Source organism: Sturnira hondurensis, unplaced genomic scaffold (assembly GCF_014824575.4).
Source record: "Sturnira hondurensis isolate 20B ecotype Veracruz unplaced genomic scaffold, ASM1482457v3 Scaffold0025598, whole genome shotgun sequence".
NCBI classification, from domain to species: Eukaryota; Metazoa; Chordata; class Mammalia; order Chiroptera; family Phyllostomidae; genus Sturnira; species Sturnira hondurensis.
This window is the reverse complement of record NW_028098229.1, coordinates 1,593,879-1,617,849: the sequence shown is the minus strand read 5'-3', so window position 1 is coordinate 1,617,849 and position 23,971 is coordinate 1,593,879. Positions and strand designations below refer to the sequence as shown.

The 23,971-nt window shown below is 38.8% G+C and overlaps 1 protein-coding gene across 22 annotated transcripts in view; it reads left to right on the top strand.

The window, feature by feature from the left end:
- Positions 1-23,971, top strand: part of PARD3 (par-3 family cell polarity regulator) — a 723,671-nt gene that overhangs the window by 319,459 nt on the left and 380,241 nt on the right. For all 22 annotated transcript variants that reach the window (XM_037039898.1, XM_037039905.1, XM_037039903.1 and 19 more), the window contains one exon: positions 15,837-15,968. In XM_037039898.1, coding sequence (XP_036895793.1) covers positions 15,837-15,968 — 132 coding nt within the window. The remainder of the gene's footprint in view (positions 1-15,836; positions 15,969-23,971) is intronic.

The window sequence follows — 23,971 nt, the reverse complement described above, 5'->3', positions numbered from 1 at the left end:
GGGGCACTAAAATGATCTCATTATAAAATGACTCTTTTCCAAATCACAAAGAAGGCCCTCAAGTATTCTGTCTAGTTTTCCAGAGCTTTAAGAAATTGTACCTGAGTCTGAAATTTCCCCAGAAAAGACCTCAAGAGGTGTCTAAAGCACAACCCTTCATAGTGGAGGCAAATCTCATAGAGGAATGATGGACCGAGAAGGGAAATTAAAATACCCTCATAGGGGCAAGTAAACCACCTTAGAATTCCAAATTCAATTAATTAGGTAAGAGTGGCTCCACGTGGCCGTTCTAGTAACAGATGACTGGCAGGTGCCTGTTAAGTGGTTCTGGGCGATGTTGCTGCTTACAATGATAGTACATACATCCTGAAAATGCAAGTGGCTCATTGCTACAACTGTACTTAGCTATGGGACCACTAGTGACCTGAGGTAGATATTCTTCGTAAAAAGACAGCAGGAACCCTTTGTTCACAAAAGGCAAGTGGGATACGAACGCAAGTATAAAGGCCAAAAGTCAGGGAGGACAAGCATAAACGACTATCTGTGAGCCTAGTGAGGAGACTGCAAAAGAAGTCATAGCACAGGAGAGGTGGTGACTGATATCCCGAATGGAAGGTCAAACTATGCCTATGAGGGAGTGGCCGCGGGGTGGGGCAGTGTCTTGTGGTTTTCAGTGTGCCTGACCGTTGTGCTGACACCTTCTTGTACCTGGTGGGGGCTAAGGCTAACCCCATTCCGCACCCAGGTTATCCTATCACAGGTGTCTTCAAGCGGCGGGTGCCCTTGTGGCTTTTAACTGCCTGACCTGTGCCCACAATTTAGCGGCCAACCTTCCATCAGGGAAACATCAGACTCACCGAAATGGAATAAATGGCAACGGAAAGGGGCATCCCGGTGTCAGAGCAGCAAAGGGGGCTTACCACTCCGGCGTCTTCACGCCTGGGTGGCTTGCCAAAAGTTGGGTGGTTTGCCAAAAGTTGGGTGGTACTTGGATTTGATCTGAATTTTTCCACTGAGTGTGCTGTCTCTGGGGCCTCCTCGGGGATGCAGGCCAGTCAGCCACCACCTGTGGTTTGCCTGGGGCCACATGGTGTGGGCTACAGTGTGATCTGTAGATGGCTGCTACTGGTGTTGGGGTTGGTGGTGCCTAGTTGAGGCCAGGCTGTGAACCAAGGCCGACTGCTGCCAGTGCTGTGCCTGTGGTCATTTAGTGAGAATTATAGGACTTTCTGAGGCCAGGTGCTGCTTGTTTGAGAGATTTTAGCAAAGTCTGAAGCATGATCCTGGACAGACCATTTGTATGGAAAAGCCACTGAAAACAGCTGTGAAAGGTGGGTGGGGCAGGGCCTCAGGGAATCACCAGTGTGGGGCAAACAGTGTGAGGCATGTGGATGGAGTCTCAGATATGGTACTCCCTGCTGATTCTGTGGGGGTGGGGGTGGGGGTTCATCAAAGGACAGTAGTTTCTGCCAGCAGTTCTGTCTGGCACCCCCAGCTTCGCCCTGATGCCAGACAATTCAGTTCCTCCCCATAAGCCTCCGGTGCCTTTTAAGCTGCTGCCCCAGCATCAGAGGGAGTGAATTGTAGTTAAGTTTGCATGCCTTTTAAGAAGAACCACCTGGGGCTCCAGTAATCCTCTGTTTCACTCAGTCTCAATCCATGCTGGTTTTTACAGCCAGAAGTATGGGGACTTCTCTTCCTGCTACTGCAGCCCTGGGCTGGAGGGGCTGGTGTTGGACTTGAACCTCTTGCTCCCTAGGAAGGAACTCTGTAGTCAAAATACCCCTCCTGATTTTTATGCACCGTGTTCATCCCGTGCCTCTGCCCCTTTGATCATACCTAATGTGGCTTTTTCATTTATTTTCCAGTTGTGTGGCTTGCATTCAGCCAGATTTCAGGCACTTCCAAATAATGATTACTCTGTAGTTTGGTTGTATTTTGATGTATTTGTGGGAGGAAGTGGCTGTTGTGTTTTCCTGTGCCACCACCTGGACTAGAAATCTCTAAATGGGGTCTCCTTTTGATATTTTAGGTGAGTTGCTTAAAAGAGCTTCATGACAACAAAGCAAGCAATAATATAATTAGATTTTACCCAAGACCAAAAAATATTCATGAGATTATACTGATATTAATAAGCAATTGAATAAAACATAAATGGGGAAAAGGAACAAATTTCCTTACAGAAGAATTTGAAATAATATGTGTAACACTTCCTTGTCCTGAATGTGGAGCTTAATTCTCCTCCACTTCAGGCAAGATTACACTTGGTAATTTGTTTCTGAAGAACAGGAAGGGGGTGTGACAAATACTAACTTTATAGAGGAGTGGAGTGGTCGGCTGACCTTAACCAAGTGGTCGAGGTTAATGTGAGTGGTGTTAAGTCACAGGGATGTGAGGAGTTGAGCACTTTTCACCTCAGTGAAATTTTCACCCAAAGTGACAGCTCCAGTGTGATCATTCAGGATTCTTTGGACAAATCAAAATTTCGGGACATTCTGCAAAACATTTGACCAGTTACCTTCAGGAATGTCATGGTCATAAAAATCCAGTCAAGACTGAGATTCTGTGTCAGATCAAAGGAGACTAAGAAGACATGATGACTAAATGCATTTTGGGATCCTAGAGGAAAAAACGACTGAGTAAAAAAGAACAACAAACCTTGTGAATTTCATGTGTCTTTAGTTAATAGTATTTTACCAGCATTGATTTCTTTGTTTTGACAAATATACTGAGGTTATATGTAAGATGTTAATGTTGGAGGAAGTTGGGTGAAGAGCGCATAAAGGTTCTTTGTACTATTTTTGCAACTGTTCTGTAAATCCCAACTTCTTCCAAAATGAGAAGTTTTTAAAACCCCAGCTTGACAAGTGAGAAAATCACAGGTGGTGTTAATTGAATGTGTGGAACCACAGATCAGCCTGAGGGTTTGTATGAGCCTTTGGACATACCTGCTCATTCCTTGATGCGTATATTCTGTTTGTAAATAAGTTATATAAAAAATCCAACTGACTTTATTGAATGCTGATTTATGCTTATCAGTCTCCCCATGACAGGCCTGAATTTGAGAAATGATTATTAGTTTTAAACATGCTGCATTCCAGTAGCTGGGCACTCCTACTTTTGTCTTTATTTTTTGTTAAGACATCCTGGTGCAACAGCAGTTTTGCTTCCAGTTTTCTCTGATTGTTTTAAAGGATTTTTTTTGCAGTGGTAGGGGGCAGGTGGGAGTTTCAACAGGAATTGTTTGTAATTTTTCCATAGTCACGTTTCTATAAATTTTACTTTTCACTTACACTTGAAGAAAAAAAAAACAGTTTCTGTGCTGTGGCTGGTGTAGCTCAGTGGATTGAGCGTGGGCCTGCAAACCACACAATCGCTGTTCAATTCCCAGTCAGGGCACAAGCCTGGGTTGCAGGCCAGTTCCCAGCAGGGGACCCACGAGAGGCAACCATACATTGATATTTCTCTCCTTTCCTTCCCTTCCTCTCTAAAGATAAACAAATAAAATTTAAAAAACAACAACAAAACAAAAAAATAACAGTTTCTGTGATACTTAATGTTCTGCTCAGAACACATGCTTTTTCTGCTGATGGGGTTGAAAAGAGGACTGAATTCTTTAGAAGTTTTTTTAAATATTTTATTTATTTATCTTTAGAGGGGAAGGGAAGGAGAGAGGGAGAGAAACATCAATGTATGGTTGCCTTTCGTGCGTCCCCTGCTGGGAGTTGGCCTGCAGGGAACTGGCCTGCAACCCAGGCATGTTCCCTGACTGGGAATCGAACCTCGATCGTCTGGTTCGCAGGCCCGTGCTCAATCCACTGAGCTACACCAGCCAGGGCTTGAATTCTTTAGAAGTTTTAGTTGTTGATTTCTTTCTGCTACATGCCTCCCACATGGACATGGAATTCTCTAGACAAAAACCTTACTGCATAAGAATCAGTAAGTAGGATGGAATTATAAGTGAAAATAACATTTTCAAAAATGTGTCTGTGGAGCTGGTTTATATGAGGAAGCAATTTCACAATTAAGGAGAAAACTTTAAGAAAGCTAAATTGTAGACTATATCCAGAGACTTCATGGTAATTAGCCAATTGTTCTGCCAATCCACTCAGTTCATTGAAGTTAAGATTGTGGATTGAAAAGGGTAAGAAGGAAGTGCTAATATTTACACTGGCAGTCTCCTTACGCATGGCATAAGTTTCTTGGTTTTTAAATTTTAGCAATTTAGTTGAATGTATAACTTTTAAAATTAATGTGAAAATATTTAGATAAATATAAAAATTGTATAGCATATTTAGATAATGTGTAAGACTATAGTTATTTTGGAATTAGGCAACTACTGTAAATACTTTACATTGTCTCCCTCATGCCTAGCATCTGTTCCCTTCTCTTGGTATTATGCAAATTGCTCCACCTGCAAAATGCTATTGTTATTTACAATTTTAGTTTTGAGATATCAACATTTAGAATTATGTATTTTTGGAAGAAAATGAAATGTGGATGAGTATTTCTTGCCTTCAAATAAGAAATATGTGGCACTTTAACAATATTTTGAAATTGTTTCAGAGTTAAATTTGCTCTTTAGAGTCAAGCAGCATTAGTCAGTGGTTGGTCTTAATCTTTTAGTTTTAGAAAACGATTCAGGCTCTCTAATATGTCATCTGACCTGAATATTCATATTTTGTTTTTTCCTCATACCCTTGCTCTTGGTTGAAGGAGGAGGCTCAAACATGGTGGCTCATTTCTCTTTGCCTAACTCTTATGGCAGGTGGAATGCTTGTGGCTCTAGGACAGTGACCTGGCCGAGTGGGTTTTGTGAAGTGCTGTCAAGAAATAACATGGCAGCTGTTCTTGTGGCTTCTCTACTCTCTCTCTCTCTTTCTTTCTCTCTCTCTCTCTTTCTCTCTCTCTCTCTCTCTTCTCAGTTTTTCAGAATGCAGGCGGAGTTAACATTTTTGTAACTTGAAAAAATAGTAAATTTTTCTCCCCATTTATCTTCTTCTCCCCACCACCTTATGCAAATTTTCATAGGATAAAGGAGATAATCCTGGTTATACCTGGCAAGAAATCATTGTAATATGAAACAAATATTTTGTTCATGATTATTCATAAGACTAATATTTATTAGTGAACCAAATATTTGTAATATAAGTATAATTTGTGCTTTAAGATTAAGTGATAGCTTTGTTCTTCTTTAGCTACAAGAACTCAGGAGATACTCAGGGATCACTGTATAGGAATGACTGGATATCAGAAAGGACCTCTCACTCCTGGTCAGATCAGGAGTGAGAGGTTGGAAATCTCATTACTTAGAAACTGGGCATTCAAAGTGGGTAATAATAACCATGTGGACTGGTTAGTCATCCTAATCTCTACAGAGAGTTTACCACAACTTCCCTGAACTGTTTCTTCTTTTAGACAGTAAGAGGTTGAGCTGAATGTTTTGTAGGTTTTTTGTTCCAGCTTTAAAATTCTGTATCTGAAGTTTTTTACTGCGTTTTGAACTGTTGAACTCTTAGGAACAATTGGGGAAATTCGTTCAAAGAAATAGCCTGAATGAGGCTGTTTTGCCGCTCTTTCTTTTGTCTGAATTTTCTGGACTGCTACATGAGCAGATGTGGTAGCTTCAGCAGTCTGTGTTCTGATGGTCACCTAGAAACATCATGGCCTTTACAAGGTGACCTGGTTCTCTGGGAGAGATGTGACCAACCTTTCTTTCTTTATCCTCATCCAGGACATTTTTGTTTGCTTTTTGAGAGAGAGAGAGAGAGAGAGAGAGAAAGGGAAAGAGAAAGAATGGGAGGTAAAGGATAGAGGAAGGGAGAAAGTGAAACATCAGTGCAAGAGAAGTATTGATTGGTTGCCTTTGTAGGCACCCAAACCAGGGATCTGCAGTGGGGGTTGCACACACCTGCATCTGGACCAGGGATTAACCTACAACCTAGGCATGTTCTGTGACTGTAAATCAAACCCACAAACCTTCGGTTACGGGATGACACTCCTACCAGTGATCCACACCAACCAGGGCCCAGCTCTTCTTTGAATCAGATTTCTTTATGTTTCTGGCCCAGTGTGGGCCCATGTACTAGGGATTTCCTAGTTGATGTTAACACTGTTAACATGGTGCTGGCCAGTTATAGGTTGTGAGACAAAACTAAAATATTATACTTCTGGTTTTGTCAGCATATCAACCTGAAAGATTTGCTGTGTGACAGGAAACTTATTTGCAAAATTAGTCATAATTCTCAAATATGTACCTCTGTACTAAAGAGAGTATATATGATTTATTTTCTGGCATATTGAATATTCTTGAGTTTTCCACTGATCTAATGTAGCTCTGTGATCTAGAAGATGTTGAGCATATATCATAAAGACTGGAAAAGACATAAGTTCAGGTTTTTCAGGCCAGAATGACTTCTAAGAACTGTGTGTCCATTCCAAAGGGAAAAAAACCAATAAAATTTGATGTACTTGGTAAGAGATGTTGTATATTAATAAAAAGAAAATTTGCTTGGATAAATTATTTTTAATTCTTGCCACTAATTTCTGTTCTAAACTTCAATTCACTTTATAAAGAAGATTAAAATAGAGATTTAAAAATAAAATATTTTTTATGAAATTTGAGATACAGAGGTACTATAATAAATGTTTTGGCATTCACAATATCAGCATTTTGACACTTTCATTTAAAATTTTTTTAAAGTTACAATTTTTAAAAAATTAAAAAAATCGGTGTAATCAGTGACTCATTGCAAAATCTGTCACACTTTAGTAAACTATATTACGATCATTAATGATATATAGTCTTCTATTAGACAAAATATTGTTTTGAGAAAAATGTATGGATATTAGAATTTTCTCTTTGTCTTGTTTTAGTTTTGCTCAGAAGTATGAATAGCCCTGGCTGGTGTGACTCAGTGGATTGAGTGCCAGCTTGAGAACCAGGGGGTTGCCATTTTGATTCCCAGTCAGGGCACATGCCCAGGTTGTGGGTCAGGTCCCCAGTAGGGGGTATGCAATAGGCAGCCACACATTGATGGTTCTCTCTCTCTCCTTTCCTCCCTCTCTTCCTCCTCTGTCGAAAAATAAGTAAATAAAATCTTTAAAAAGAAGTATGAACAAATTTTATAAACACATATTCTTTGTCTCTTCCACCCTTTTCATTAATAATGATTAAGAAAGTGGAGGAAAACAAATATCAAGAAGGAAAGTGAGATGCATACATGTACCAGTATTTATTTCCACTTATACAAACAGGATTTTCAGCCAATGTGGGAATCGAATGCCCTCAGATCAGTAACATCAGGAATTACATGTAGCACATTGGCCACCATGGCTTTTGAATAATGCTTTTTGAGTCATTATATCAAAAGAGCCATGTCTATAGGAGAAGTGATGATAAATATTATGTTTGTTGTAAAATCCTGTTTGTTTATTTTTTTAAAAAATGTCTTTATAGCCCTGGCTGGTATAGCTCAGTGGATTGAGCATGGACCTGTGAAGCAAGAGGTCGCCAGTTCGATTCCCAGTCAGGGCATATGCCTGGGTTGCAGGCCAGGTCCCCAGTAGGGGACACATGAGAGGCAACCACACATTGATGTTTCTCTCCCACTCTTTCTCCTTCCCTTCCCCCTCTCTAAAAATAAATAAAATATTTGTAAAAATGTCTTTATAGGCATTGGGTTAAAGAATAGGAACTGTCAAACTCTGCCTTTGTTTATAACTTGGTTATTGAACCTGTTTTGTTTTGTGGGAGTTGATTTATCCTCCCTTCTCCTTGTCTCTGTCTCTCTCTGTCTCTTTCTCTCTCTCTCTCTCTCTAGTTCTTAATTATTATTTAATGGGTGATTTGAAGATCAGGAAAGTACATTGACAATAGTCCTATTTACAGAACATTAATGGTTGTTATCTTCTTTTAAGCTTTTGCGTTGGCATTGCTTGCAAATTCTTGCTCTGGTGTGGCCATCAGGAGGTACAAAACTCTGGCCCCAGAGAGGGGAATGGGTCTGCTACTTCAATCAGCAATGTTATTACTGATGATTTTAGCAAACTTCATGTAATTAAAATTAGCCATAGTTACTAATTTCACTTTAGTCTCATAGTTTCAGGTTAGACATCCTGAAAATGTATCTTTGTTTTTTTGGGAAATGATCAAGCAGAAAACTGGATTCTCTTTGGCTACAATTGAAGATTGAAACATACTGTGAATTTAAAATCTGAAAACCTCATTGGAATATTTGAAAGTATAATACATAGAAGGGTAAAAGTGAAATTTATATGCATTGAATATTTTGTATTTTAGAATATGGCACAATTCCTAATGATTTTTTAAAACATGTTTTTGGAATTTTTTGCATTGAAACAAACTGAAAACATAGCTGGATTTCTTATGTTAACATAGAAATATGCATTACTCCTGTAATGTTCATGATCTAAATATATCTGTTCAAGGTAGGAGTGTGAGCTTGCCAAGAAATCTGATCATCAGGTAGCTGTTTTGGAGAGATAAAAGCCTTGGAGTTGCAGCTTAGCATGCCAGGAATAAGCTTCTCTCCCAGGCATTGGTAGGTTCTGTGTGATTTTATTGAATTGCAGTTGGCTTGGGGGAGGTTAAGAGGTAAGAGGACAGTTACTTTGATATCAGTGGAAGAAATTTATTCCACACCCAGGGTACTGTTACCAGGGAGAAGTGAATTAATATGCATTTCTCACTGATAGCTTGGGTAGCTTTTGGCCCCTGATGATGTGGCAGTACCTTTTTAGATGATAAGAAAAATTCCTGCTCAAGGCAGAAACATCTCTTTTTTTTCTGGTAAGAGGAAAAGTCTGCCCATCCAGCAGCAAAACTGAGTGGGTCAGCCTCAAAGGTGGAGGATTAAAGTTAGGGGGGGAGGGGAAAGGTCAAATGCATATGGGACATTTTGAAAGACCACATAGTAGGACACAAAAGAAGTCTCAACAAAATTGAAATCATATCAAATCATTTTCTCAGACTGCAAGGGCCTGAAACTAGAAACCAACCTCAAGGAAAAAATTCAGAAACACTCAAATTCATGGAGATTGAATAGCATGCTATTAATCAGTGAATAGATTAAGAATGAGATCAAGGAGGAAATTGAAGTTTCTGGTAGCAAATGAAAATGAACACCCAACAGCCCCAAACTTATGGGACACAGCAAAGACAGTCCTGAGAGGAAGTTCATAGCAATACAGACCTACCTTAAAAAGATGGAAACATTTCAAACAAACAACTTAACCCTAAGCCTACAAGAACTCAAGGAACAACAACAAAGATGCCCAGAGCAAGTAGAAGGAAGGATATAACCAAGATCAGAGCAAAATTAAAGGATATAGAGACGAAAACACAATTCTAAGGAACAATGAATCCAGGAACTGGTTCTTTGAAAAGATAAACAAACGCCACAAGCCTTTAAGCAGGCTCATCAAGGGAAAGAGAGGGGACCCAAATAAACACAATCAGAAATGAAAGAGGAGAGATAACATCTGATACCACAGAAATACAAAGGATTGTAAAAAATTGCTCTGAAGAACTACATGCCAAGAAATTTGATAACCTAGGTGAAATGGACAAATTTCTAGAAAAATGTAATCTTTAGAGTTTTGCATATTGGTACTACTAATAAACTTTTATATATCTAAAGGAAAAGATTTGTTTTACTTTGAAATTTACCAATGTACAAATTGGAGGCATTAATTTTTTCACAGAATGAAACTGATTTAAAATAAAAATCTGCAATTTATTATAAATACAGCTCCAACTTGTTTGAAACATATTAATGGCAAAAAATTTGTTGCTTTGGTTTTTCATTCTTTAGTTAATGAAATAGAGGTTTTGTAAGTACATTTAACCTACAAATTTTGAGTTTTTAAAAATAGTTGACTCAAATTTGATTTATGCAAGATGTAGCTAGTCTTACATAGGCATAATGAAGACTAGCATTTAAAAAAATCATTTACACCAAAGTAAATGTTTCCAGATTGAAAACAGAGCATAATGTATACATTTCAGTTAGAAACAGATAATATCAAATCATGTATTGTGAAATAGAAAATATGTTCAAGTTACGATGTTGAGTGATGTACCCATATCACACATATAAGATCATAGCTTTATAGGACTTTACTCTCCGTATGTACTTGGTCCCAATGTCAGACAGAATTGTAAGTAAGATCATGGCTGAAAGGCTAGTAATACCTGCCTCATATTATCAACAAAAGAATGTATATTTTGCATAGTGATTAATAATATATTTTAGAAATTCTTCACTTACCTGAAAATGACTGAAGATTATTACAATTTACTTTTCACATGTCACAAATAAATTAATATATGAATTCATTATTGATTTTACTATAACAATGTTGAATTAGAAAAACATTTTGTTATGAGAATTAATGTCAATTTTATTATCCTTTTCAATCAACTTCTCAGAATTGATTCTAAGAATATGAAAGTGTAGAGTTCTTCAGTTGAAGTTCAACAGGGCAGGCCTTTTGATGGGTACCTGTTGCATTTCTGTGATTATCCTGTGGTGCCCTGCTGCATGAATTCCATGCCTTGATAGATGCAACTGAAACTGTTCCACACTGCTTTTTAGACTTGATTGGAAATAATCACATCTTCCTCAGACATTCAAATGAAATAGGCACACACCAGTGGTATACATCTGTTAGTGTAGATCTGTAAATTCTGTTATTGCATTTTCACTCAAGTTTTTTAAAAATATATTTTATTGATTATCCCACTACAGTTGTCCCATTTCCCCCGTTTATTCCCCTCCACCCTACACACCCCCTCCTACCCACATTCCCCCCCTTTAGTTCATGTCCATGTGTCATAAATTCTTTAGCTTATACATTTCCCACACTACTCTTGCCCTTCCCCTATTTGTTTTCTCCTCACTGTCTATGCTACTTATTCTCTGTACCTTCTCCCCCCTTCTCCTCCTCCCACTCCCCTGTTGCTAACCCTCCATGTGATCTCTATTTCTATATTTCTGCTCCTGATCTAGCTGTCCTCTTAGTTTGCATTTGTTTTAGGTGTGGTTGTTAATAACTGTGAGTTTGCTGTCCATTCACTATTCATATTTTTATTTTCTTTTTCTTAGATAAGTTCCTTTAACATTTCATATAATAAGGGCTTAGTGATGATGAACTCCTTGAACTTGACCTTATCTGGGAAGCATTTTATCTGCCTTTCCATTCTAAATGAAAGCTTTTCTGGATAGAGTCATCTTGGATATAGGTCCTTGCCTTTCATTACTCAGAATACTTCTTTCCAGTCCCTTCTTGCCTGTAAGGTATCTTTGGAGAAATCAGCTGACTGTCTGATGGGAACTCCTTTGTAGGTGACTGTCCCCTTTTCTCTTGCTGCTTCTAAGATTCTTTTTATTTTTAATCTTGGGTAATGTAATTATGATGTGCCTTGGTGTGTTCCTCCTTGGTTCCACCTTATTTGGGACTCTCTGAGCTTCCTGGGCTTCCTGGAAGTTTATTTCCTTTGCCAGATTGGGGAAGTTCTCCTTTATTATTTGTTCAAATAAGTTTTCCACTTGTCGCTGTTCCTCTTCCCCTTCTGGTACCCCTATAATTTGGATGTTGGAGCGTTTAGAGATGTCCTGGAGGTTCCTAAGCCTCTCCTCATTTTTTTGAATTCTTGTTTCTTCCTTCTTTTCTGTTTGGTTGTTTCTTTCTTCCTTCTGGTCCAGTCCCTTGATTTGAGTCCCAGTTTCCTTTCCATCACTATTGTTTCTCTGTGCATTTTCCTTCATTTCACTTAGTGTAGCCTTCATTTTTTCATCCAACTTGTGACCAAAATGAACCATTTCTGTGAGCATCCTGATTACCAGGGTTTTGAACTGTGCATCTGAGATTGGTTATTTCTTGATCATGTGGAAGTATTGGCTCTGGGGCTTTGATTTGTTCTTCTGTTTGAGCCATAATTTGTTGGTCTGGTTGTTCCTGTTACATAGTGAAGGGTGTGGGGCTCAAGTTCACCAGGCAGGGCAATCCCCATTGCTGGGTTGTGACAATGTATGTGGGGGCCAGGTCAGATAGGGAGCAATGGCACTTGCTCCACTCTCTCTCGGATTTCAGTCCCCTCCTCCACTTCCCACAAGCAAATTGGGCCCTTCTGGTACTGGTTCCCCAGTGAGTGGGCTTGTGTATGTTCTAGGACCCTCTGGATCTCTCCAACGAACTCTCCTGTGAGGTTGGGAGTCTTTCCCGGCACCTTTTCATTTGGTGCTTTAAGGCCTTATTTCCTGTCATTGGGCCCTGGGTTGGGCCATCTGTCTCTCTGCCAGATTTTGCCTAGTTGATCTGCACGTGAATGTCTAACCATGGTCAGCCAACCACTTTGCGCACTCTGCTCGTTTCCTCCCTGCACCCAGGGTCTGCTAGCCCCATGCTGCCTGCGTTCCCGTGCCACCTGCACTCCTGGGTCTGGCAGCCACCGCCTTTTCCTGCCATGATCCCTCTCCCACCGACTTTGTCCCTCTTACTGGTCTGTTTGAGTGGTTGTCAGACTTCCATACAGTTCAGTTTTCTGTATGTTCAGGTTGTGTTTTTGTTTCTAAATCTTTGTTATCCTTAATTTTGGTTGTGTGAGGAGGCACAGTGTTTCCATGTACGCCTCCATCTTGGCCAGAAGCCCTATATTTATGTTTTTTAAGGCATTCCTTTATCAAATTTTTAAACAACTCATTGAAGTGTTCTTTTAAAGTGTGTTCTGAAACCATGTGAAAATAGAAAATATCATATTCTAGAAAAGCTGTCTGCACTGGCCACTGAGCCAAGTGCAACAGTGAATGCTGATGTTCTGCCTCAGTTTCACTGTAATAGTAGAAATAGTAATTTAAAAAATTAAATTATAAGTTAGAAATATAATTAGAAATAAAATTGGAATATAGTGTGGTAACAAAAAGCACGATGTTATTAGTTCTATTGGTAATCAGGGAATGCTTAGAGGAAGTAGCCTCTGAAATGGAGGTTGAAAAGTGGTATTTTTACAGAAGAAATGTTTTTGGAGTTTTCGAGGTTGAGAAAGATGATGAATGGAGCTGAAGAGGCATGTGGCACAACAGGCACACTTGTCTGCAGTCTCCTCTGGTCACCCACAGTGCCTGTCCCAGTGTGACGTGACCTAACATATATTTAGAAAAGTCGTCTGCAGACAGTGGCATAGAACACTGTAGGAAAGGGTAAGGCTGAGCCAGTGTCCAGGTAGAAGGCTGTTGCAATTTGAGAAGAAAGACAAGTTAATCTTGATGGCCAAAGTAAAAAATCTTGACAAAGAACAGCAATTACCAAGACCTAGCAACTGTGGGGTTAGAGAGGCAGGAAGTTAGCGAAGAGGAATATGAATATTTTTCATAAGGGTACCAGGTTTCATTTGAGTCTATTGATTTTCAGGTATCTTTGGGACATCCTGTCAGGAAATTTGGATCATGAATTCAGGAAAAATTGAGTGTTGGTGACCTGTGCCTAGAAATTGTTTGGCAGGAGGCTTTGAAACGTTCACTTTTTGAGCTTGTCTGGGAAGACACTAGTAGGCAGATTATACAGAGTCAAATTAGAGCCATTTATGGGCAGAGGAACATTGACAGGGATCTAAAAGGAATCAAATGGAGTACCAGTAGCATGGTGGATTCTCTACACCAAGAAAAGTGAGAAGTTTGTGATATCTGGTCTCTTCATTTTAAAGACATATTCTTCTCTTTGCAAGTGGTATTTTGTCACTATGCAAACACCCAGTTCACTATTAACCTTTTACTTAATCATTTAGCATTCATTGATTATCTTTGCCTGAATGAATTAATTTCATTAGGAATTGAAAATGGTGATTTTATTTATCATTCTGCTTTTACTACTTGACATTTTTCTGAAAAGACAAGCTTCACCTAATTTACTGACACTGTTAGATTCTCTGAAATACAGTTTCTATTAAGTCAGAATATATTTTTAATGCTTTGTGTTTCATTATTTTCCAAGTAAGAAGTTGGTGTTATAATCACCTTAGAGGAGGAAAATGAATAGAATCACCAGCCTCCTAGCCAGTGGTTGTTAACCCCAAGGTCTTTGACATAAAAATTCTACTTGTGTTTCTCCACACTTCCTGTCCTTCTCTTCATGGACACTAAGGTTCTGTCATTAGTAAGATCATCTGCTTTTCATGACTTATTTGAATTTCTTGTCAGTAAGTTTATGGGTCATCATTTGAAACATATAGTTTTGATTTGTTCTTAAGTTATCTCACTCAGATTTTAAGGTGGGGCTCTTAGTATTTGGGGATACATGAACCTTAGTTTTTTTATTTGCTTCATTCTTTCTTTAGACATTGTTGCATCCTCTGTTTATTTTACTATTTCCATGTTCCCATGAACACGGTGAGTCCCTAGCCACCAGCCTGGAGTGGCATCTGAATCTTACCAGTATCTCTCTGCCCTCACAGTTTCTTGAGATGCACTGACCAGAAATGTACTGAGTTTTCTAGTAAAAAGTACTTGCCACTAATGTTTAATTCTACTATTGAGTTTTAAAATGTTATTTTCTGTAGGTTAATTTAAAAAGTTAAAACATCCCATGCTAAACTTTATACTGGTAAATATATATAGATTTTTCTATACATATATAATTTGTTTTCATACATCACAGCATAAATCCAAGACTTTCAATTCATTTTCAAGTTTTATTCTCTGATGGAACTCATGAGTGGGGAAAAAAAAACACCGTCCTGCTGTGTTGCTAAGGTCGACACAGTGCAAGCCTATAGTATGGCACTTTTTTGTTTCTATGTTTATATTTGCTGCTCATGGTTTAATAAATGAAGAATAAGACTTGATCGTGTATATAAGATGTACAGACAGCTTGCCCTTAATAAAGTTATTAAGAAGAATGTTTTGCTACTTACCTTGAAGTGGGGCATTAATGTAAATGGATTGAAGCCAGCTTAGTATTTTTCATTTGCTCTTGTAGGAAGTATTTATTTAAATTTAGTTATTGAAATGTTTGAACTCCCCATTTTATCCTAGCCTTCTCATTGATCTTTAGAACATTAAAATTAAGTTTTACAGCTTGACAAGGAAGTTGTTTAGGCTATTATGTAAAAGAAACATCCAATAGCATGTGGTTTCTCTGGGGCATTTAAAATAAATATTTACCAAGGTTTTTATGTAAAGATATCACTTCTCATACGCATGTTGGGGTAAACAGTCATGTGTCTATTATGTACCATGTATTGGGATAGACAGATTTTTTTCTTTACTTGATATTTAAATTATTGTTTATGAATAAAATGGCTTGTGAAGTAGGTAATGAATGGAATAGCCCAGAGGATCTTATGTCTCTTTCTCAAAGTCAGAAAACTACAAAGACCTGAAATAGGGAGCCAAATTCATTAGTCTTCCTTATTTTGTACATTTTTGCTGAACTATAGAAAATATGTAACAATATTATTGTAAGATTGGAAATAAGAAAAAAGCACCAGTAAAACTTTTGTGTGGAAATACATATGCATGTATCCGGCTTGGGGAGATGGGTTGGGGAGGGAGTGCTGAGTATCTCCCTTTGTCTCCTGTGCCCACACGTGTGCTGTCTTGGTTGCTGAAGTCGTTTGACTCCCTTATCCTCTGTGTATGGTTCCATTTCTCAGGTCTAATCTAGATGAAATGTCCTCAATCAGCTACTTTGTATAAGCTTTTAAAAGTATTTTAAATATGTGGAATCATTTTTCTGCTACTTTTGACAAACCAGATGCATTATTAATTTGCAAGGTCTATTTTTTTTACCAGAAAACTTTGTTTCTTTTTGAATAGAAAGATGAAAACTACAGAAGCCTCCCCCGGGATACCAGTAACTGGTCTAACCAGTTTCAGAGAGACAATGCTCGCTCATCTCTGAGTGCTAGTCACCCGATGGTGGACAAGTGGTTGGAGAAGCAGGAACAGGTAACATAAATGAATTCTTTTATACGTGTCTCTGATATAACTTCCTAACCTACGCATCAGAATTTCCCCCTTCCTTACAATCATGATCAAAGGCAAATTATCCTAACACACTGTAGTTAAGGCTCTAACACACTTTACTAACAGGCTCTACGTCAGAGTCTCGCTAAAATTAATGTAGAGTATTTTGAACACAGATCTCTTATAAGCAGTTATAATAAAGACTTGCTGTATATTCTGAAACATTACAACCTCAGGGTTTGTTATGTGTGCAAGGTGTTGATATTTGGAGTGAATAATGCAGATTATGAGTGGGCTTTCCAGGCTACTTATGGGTTCTTCTCTTCTTTTGTGAGTAGTAAGTCAAAGGATATGAAGAGGCAAATTAAATTTTGTTATATATGACTTCACTTTATGAGAGAAATATATGCTATAGTGTTGTTTCAGGGTTTAGATTCTTTGTCAGGTTTGAGGACTTATCCTTTCATACATCTCAGGGATCTGCTTTAGGTTTATACATTTTTAGAATTGCTTAGTTCACTCTGCCTGGGAGCCACCTATAAATCAGGAAATCCGAATTGCTTTCTGCTCCTTATGAACAACGGCCTCCCGTTGTGAGGAGGAGGGCTGCTTGCAGAATTGTTCTTGTCACAGGAAGACTAAGAATTCATCTCACAACTTTTGTTGTGTAAAAATAAAAATTTTCCAGGGCTTTTAAAAAAAGTCTCAATTATTTATTGTCAGTCAGTGTTTTCTTTATAGTTTTAGTAGTTTTGATGTTAAAAATTCCCTTATTGGTTATTTTATCACTTAGTTATTTTCTTAAAATGTTCACATGAGTGAGAGACTGAGTACTCAGTGAGAGAATGTTTTTTTGTTTATCTGTTTCAATAATTTTTAATGTTAATAATTATGTTGCCTAGATACAGACTAGCTGGTTTTCAATTTAAGTTAATGATATCAGTGGAAAGAAGTTATGTTTTACTTAATTAACCTCAGTCTGTTTTATGGCATAAACCTTCTAAAATAATTTGGTATGTGGGGTGTTCTAATATAAAACTGTTAAAAAGGACAGTTTACCTTTGATACCAGTGTTGATAAGGCAAATGCACTAATTTTTATTCTGTAGTAAATGTTATCATGCAAAAACATTGTGTGACCGAAATGATTTTAAATAATTAAGAAACCATGGAAGTTCTACTTGGGAAAAACAATTTTCTCAAAATAATACACATTTTTAAACTAATTGGTGTTATTTCATTATCAGTTTGAAGAAAATGTTTTTAAGATTTAGATACTTTAGTATGGGCCTGGAGTCAGACCAGCTGATTACTAGCTATTTACCACATATGATATTTGATATGGGATTTGGGCACATTGGTAATCATGTCCATACCTCAGTGTATTCATTTATCAAGTGGGATAATTGTAGAGTTTGCTTCATATAGTTGCTGTATCAAGTGATACAACACTTGCCAAGGAGCCAGAATCATGCCTGGTTAAAGTAGTCTGGTGGCGACAGAAAATCTTGATTGCAAAAGGAAATGTTACTCATTCATAAGAAGCCTGGAGGAAGGGAAGGCCTCCCTGGGAATCAGGATTCTCTATCTCTTCCAGGAGCCTTTATGGGGCTCCTGGCTCTGTGCTCTTGAGCTGATCCTTTCTTGCCAGAGCTCCAACCGTCATGGCTTGCACAGAGGAGGAGGAACTATGCCCTTTGCTTCTTTGTGGCACTTTTTGAAAGCAAGGTCCCCGGACAGACACCCCTCCTGTTTTGATGAGGGGACTTGGATTACTTGCCTGCCGAGGTCTAAATCAAAGGGAGTAAGAGTACCAGTTTTGGTTTAAATTACCTGAGCCAGGCCTCCTGGAGTTTGGGGTGGGGAGGGGGGCGGCAGGGCGTGGCAAGGCCCTGGCCCTTCTCTGAAACACAGCTGCTCATCACTGAATGCAGTCAGACTCAGGTAAAGTGAGGAGGATGGCACAGGTAGGTAAATATGTGAATGGGACCATTTTAATCTCACAATTAGGAGAAAAAATTGTCAGCTTTAAAAATATACATTTAATTATATTCTAAAAATAAAAATTTTGTTTATCTACTGTGGTTATAGATCTCTTTTCAAGGAAGTAATATAGTTTTTCTTTGTAAAGTTGTATAAAATGCTTTCTTTTTTAAGCCAAAGGAATTGCATATAGAAGCCACACACACACTTTTTTCCCCTAAAGACTGTCTTGATTTGTTTCTGTTGAAGGTATTTGAAGTGTTTGTTCCATGATAAGTTTTGTAAAAATAAGTACTTCTTAGTCTGTGTAGTCTAATGTAGAATGACATTAGGTATGATTTCTGAGCCTAAAACCATCTTTTCCCTTGACTTAATTTTAAGAATGATTATTCACTCACTAAATTCACATAAGAAAGATAATTAACTGGACTGAAATCTATTTAACTAGACAAGAACAGCAAAAAGTAATCAAATCCATGTTAAAACTTTGGCTAAAAGTAAGCACAGTTGTTTGGGCAGAAGTGATCTAATAAGTTAGGCTGCACACACTGGAAATCTCTTCCAGCTCTTCCTGTTTAATTATGGATTATTCTTGTAACTGTTCCCTATGAGTCATCTGAGTTTAAATGCCTGATGTCTTGTCTGTGGCTTTTTTTTGTTAGTTTTTGCCATTAAAATATAATAAGGAGACTGGCATCACATACATTAAAGAATGTTTTATATGGTTAAAAAGATCAACCCTCTCTCTGACTGTATGATTTGGGTTCACCAGGGTAGAACTGATGGCTGTCTTCCTTGTGCCATCTGGACTGAGGTCAGTAGAGTCCTAGAGTTTATATGCTTCCAATGGTTTTGACTTTGCTCTATTTCCTACTGGAGTGCTTGTCTCCCATTATCTCTGTTTGGTCTGTTTTTTGAAGGCAATTATGACCACATCAGCTTTGCCAGTGGGAATAAACAGTAGGGATGAAAAGGACAATAGAGTGTGTAGAATGCTGACTTGGCAGGCACCTCTGCAAGCTGAATGTGTCTTTCTCTTTTTGTGGGATTGGTCCTACATAAGGGAATATTGAATCTTCTATTTGTTGGGATATTGCTAAGTTACACCTCTGTAACCAAAGGTAAGTGGTGTCTCTTTGTTAGAACTCTGTACCAGGAAGCACTTAGAATCAAGTTCAACTTTTTTTTTTTTTTTTACAAAAATGGTAGTCTTGCTTTCCAGTGGGTAGTTTATCTTGCTCAGAATGGTATATAGCTGAATCTTATACCAGGTTCATCTCAGAAGGCAGAGGACTGTGGATCTTTCAAAGATGTCCTTTCCTTAGGTCAATCTTGTAACCTCAGCTTTCTCAGAGGTCTCAGAGGAAGCACAAAGGACTTGAAAAATAAATGGGTTATTGTTGTATTGCCTTGAAAAAGTGTTCATGCTTCTGACGTTTTGATTTGGAGACCAAAGAAACAAAAGCAACAAAACCCTTAATTCTGATGTTTAACAATGCTTTAAGAAATCTGAATTCTTTTTAACCATTACTACTCCCCTGACTTTGTGCAGACTATAATTTAATGTTGGCAGTTAATAGATCATATGCTTACTTGCTCTTACATCCCCACTGTTTATTGCAACTAATAAATTCCACAAAAGAGGAGGCAGCGATTTTAACAATATGTGATTGGAAGAATTTAGGACCGGAAAGTAGAGGGACCTTGAGGGAAGTTAAGCTAATTGGAAGCCTGCCATTTTCACTACCTTGTCTTGGTGAGCAGACCTGAAGCTAATTAGCAGAAATAGCGTGGAGGAGCTAGGCATGTTCCAGCCTCAGTGTGAGCTCTGTTGTAGGGGAGCAGCTGCCCTGACCTTTAGAGAAAAATCTATGTTCTACAGTTCTTTGTGTCACGCAAAAACTTCATCTAATACGCAGATTATGCTGAAGGAGGCAACCTGTGAGGAAAGCTCCCTGGCATGTGTGGTGAAGGCACAGTTCAAGTGGGACTTTGCACCACACCCTTAACCTTTGCACCCTGGCCTCTGCACCCCGTTGTTCAGTGTCAGCTCTGAGTCTCAAAGCCAGGATTTTTAGGAGTGATTTCAGTGTCTTTTTTTCTTATCATTTTATGCACCTTTGTCACTGTCTGTAGCCATGATGCTTTTGCTTCATCCTTTTTCACGCTGAATAAAACATTCCTGACCTGCTTATTAATTCCTTCTGAAGTGAAGATGGCTAGTACAGAGGGTGTGTCTATTTTCATCTGAGCCTGTATTTGTTGAGCCTCTATTAGGATGAAAAAATGCTGAATGTTAGATAAATGGAAAACATTTAAGTAAAATATTGCTACAATTATTTTAAAGTATTATTCTGATAATTTTTAAACTTTGGAAAATAATTATGTATTATAACTAATACTCACATAATATATGATGAGTATATTCACAAATCATGGGAAAGGTATGTTTCTATGAAAGTGTTTTTTAATTTTTTATTATAATTTGATCAAGGCCTCATTTTTGAAGATCTAGGGCAAAAGTAGATTTTTTAAAAGTAGAGCCTATTTTGGATGCAAATACAAAGATAGTAGTGGCCCAGGAAGAAGCGCAGGAGACCGACATCCCTCCTGCCTTGTTCACCTCGCGCTGCTCTCTATCTTATACATCTGCTGCCGCCTGGACACCTCTGGACGGACTGCTGAGGAAGAGGTGGCAGTCTGGGCCACCGGGGCTGTGGCAAGGTCACGGCCCTTGTGGTGGTGGTAGCAGAGTCGGCACTGGGGAGGAGGACGACGAGGGAAGATGCCATCAGAGCTGGAGCTGAAGGTGCCGGCCATTGATCAGAGTTTGCTGGAGTTGACCAGAGTTCGGCTGAGGAGACAGCAGGGAGTCACTGCTCTGAAGTAAGAAAGAACCCTTAAACCTGTGGGATTGTCTCCCAAAAAGTGCTATTTAAAATAATTTAGTCTCTTACCTACTTGCATAAAGCTTCCATCCAGCCACTTAGGTAATGAAAAAGATTTTTACATTTAAGAAAAGTTCTGACTTCCGGCCAAGATGGAGGCGTAGGTGGAAACACTGTACATTCTCACATAACCAAGTTTATGAACAACAAATATTTAAAAACAAGAATGCAACGAAAGCAGAGAGAAAATTAAACTATATCAGAGTCCGACAACAACGAACCATTCATGCAGATTGGTAAGAGGGGCAGAGTCAGTGGCTGGTGGAGAGGGGTCTTGCAGGAAATAGCGTCGGGGCTGACCCAGGCATGCAGGTGGCAGTTGGCAGATCCCAGGCATGGGGTGGCAATGGGCAGACCCAGTGAGGGAGCAAGGTGGCTGGCAGACTGCAGTCACACATTCGGGTGCAGATAAACCAGTCAAGGGAGCGAGCAGTAAGACAGACCACACAATCCAGGGCCCCAGTGCTGGGAAATAAAGCCTAAAAGCACCAATTGGAAATCTTTCGGGGGTCAAGGTTCCGGGAGAGGCTCCCAGGCTCGCAGAGAATGTATTGGAGAGAACCACAGAGTTCTGGAGGGTGCACAAGCCCACACATCTGGGAACTAGCACCAGAAGGGCCCAGTGACCTGGGTTGCCCCACCCTGGTGAACACCTAAGGCTCCTCACCTCATAGGTAACAAGCGCAAACAGACCAAGACATTATGGCTCAAGAAGAAGAACAGCTCAAAGCCTCAGAGCCAATAATTCTAAGCGACCAAGAGATAGACAGTCTATCAGATGCACAGTTCAAAATACTGGTGATCGGGATGCTCACGGAAATGGTTGATTTTAGTCACAAATTAGATGAACACATGAAGGCTTCACTAAGTGAAATGAAGCAAAATTCACAGGGAAACAATAGTGATGGAAAGGAAACTGGGCCTCAAATCAATGGAGTGGACCAGAAGGAAGAAAAAAATGACCAAACAGAAAAGAATGAAGAAACAAGAATTCAAAGAAGTGAGGAGAGGCTAGGAACCTCCAGGGCATCTTTAAACATTCCAAAATTTGAATTATAGGGGTACCAGAAGGGGAAGAAGAAGAGCAACAAGTGGAAAACTTACCTGAACAAGTAATAAAGGAGAACTTCCCCAATCTGGCAAAGGAAATAAACTTCCAGGAAGCCCAGGAAGCTCAGAGAGTCCCAAAGAACTTGGACCCAAGGAGGAACACACCAAGGCACATCATAATTACATTGGCCAAGATTAAAATGAAGGAGAGAATTCTAGAAGCAGCAAGAGATAAGGGGACAGTCACCTACCAAGGAGTTCCCATCAGACTGTCAGCGGATTTCTCCAAAGAGACCTTACAGGCAAGAAGGGGCTGGAAAGAAGTATTCCAAGTCATGAAATCCAAAGACCTACAGCCAAGATTGCTCTATCCAGCAAAGCTTTCATTTAGAATGGAAGGGCAGATAAAGTACTTCTCAGATAAGGTAAAGTTAAAGGAGTTCATCATCACGAAGCCCTTATTATATGAAATATTAAAGGGACTTATCTAAGAAAAAGATTAAAAAGCATGTATAGTAAAATGACAGCAAACTCACAGTTATTAACAACAACACTTAAAACAAAAACAAAAGCAAACTAAGAGGACAGCTAGATCAGGAACAGAAACGTAGAAATGGAGATCACATGGAGGATTAGCAACAGGGGAGTGGTGACGGGAGAAGGTACAGAGAATAAGTAGCATAGATGTTAGGTAGAAAATAGTCAGGGGGAGGGCAAGAATAGTATGGGAAATGTAGAAGCCAAAGAACTTACAAGTGCGACACATGGACATGAAGTAAAGGTGGGGAATGTGGGTGGGAGGTGGCGTGCAGGGTGGAGGGGAATGAAGGGGGGCAATGGGACAACTGTAATGGCATAATCAATATAACATATTAAAAAAGATAGTAGTGAAGAAACATTTTGAAGTTACCCAGATTTTACCTGGGCGTACTTTCCAGTCAGTAAGTAGAAAGTCATTGTCATGCCAGGTTTTGCCTCTTTCCCATGGTGTGATGAAAGGATGGGTGTGGGGTGTCTAGGCCATGGGTTCTGCTTTTACACGTCTTGTTACAGTTGGTTTTTCTTTTGATCTGCCTGCATAGGGGAAGAGTCCCTTCCTTTCCCAAAGGCTTAATAGCCTTTGGTAATTTAAAAAAGAATTCTCATTTTCCTTACATTTAGAACCATCTGGATTTCCAGAATATGAAATGATCATACTTTCTTAATTAAAAATTAGAAGATGACTTCTTCAGAAATCTGATTGTAACAGCTGATGATCTGTTGGTGAAATGACTGCGGGGTTATCCTGGCTAAACTGTGCAGAAGCTATCGAAGTTTTGAGGTAGGAACAATCAGGGCGTCAGTTGTATCAGCCATCATTAATGGGATGTAAGGTTAGTTCTGGTGCTGCCAGATGGTAACTGGAATGTGTTTCATTTTTCTATTTTTAATTTATTTAGGCCACAGACACTGAATAACCAAATGACCATGTGGGTTATCTGGTTACAAATAAAGTGCCCTTGCCTCTAAATTCTAAAATCCTACAGTTTTTTATTAAAAGGAAGGGGGTGTGTTAGTAATATTTCTTAATTGGCAAGCTTTTGCAGAACTTGTTCAGAATCTACCAACAGCAAATGTAGAAATTAAAAATATCAAGATTGTTTTAAAATTAAATTCTGCTTTATTATAAAATGCCAGAGATTTTCTTTGTATCAGAAATGTGTCATGTTCACAATAACACCAAAAATAACACCAAAAATAAAACCAAAACCAAGACACCCTTTAAAAGGTAGTTGTCATGTCACCTGACTGTAATAATCTATATTAACAGATTATTTTGTTGATTGTTGGTAATATGATGACTGCAAGATGTCTTACACTAATTTGAATTTTAAAACATAATGATTAACACATCCCATATGTATGTGACACATTGTTTTTCATAAGCCCTACGTATTTCTACTTATACTATTGAAGAACTGTGGACTAGAAATACCAAGTGAAGAATAGGACTGGAAGGTAGGGG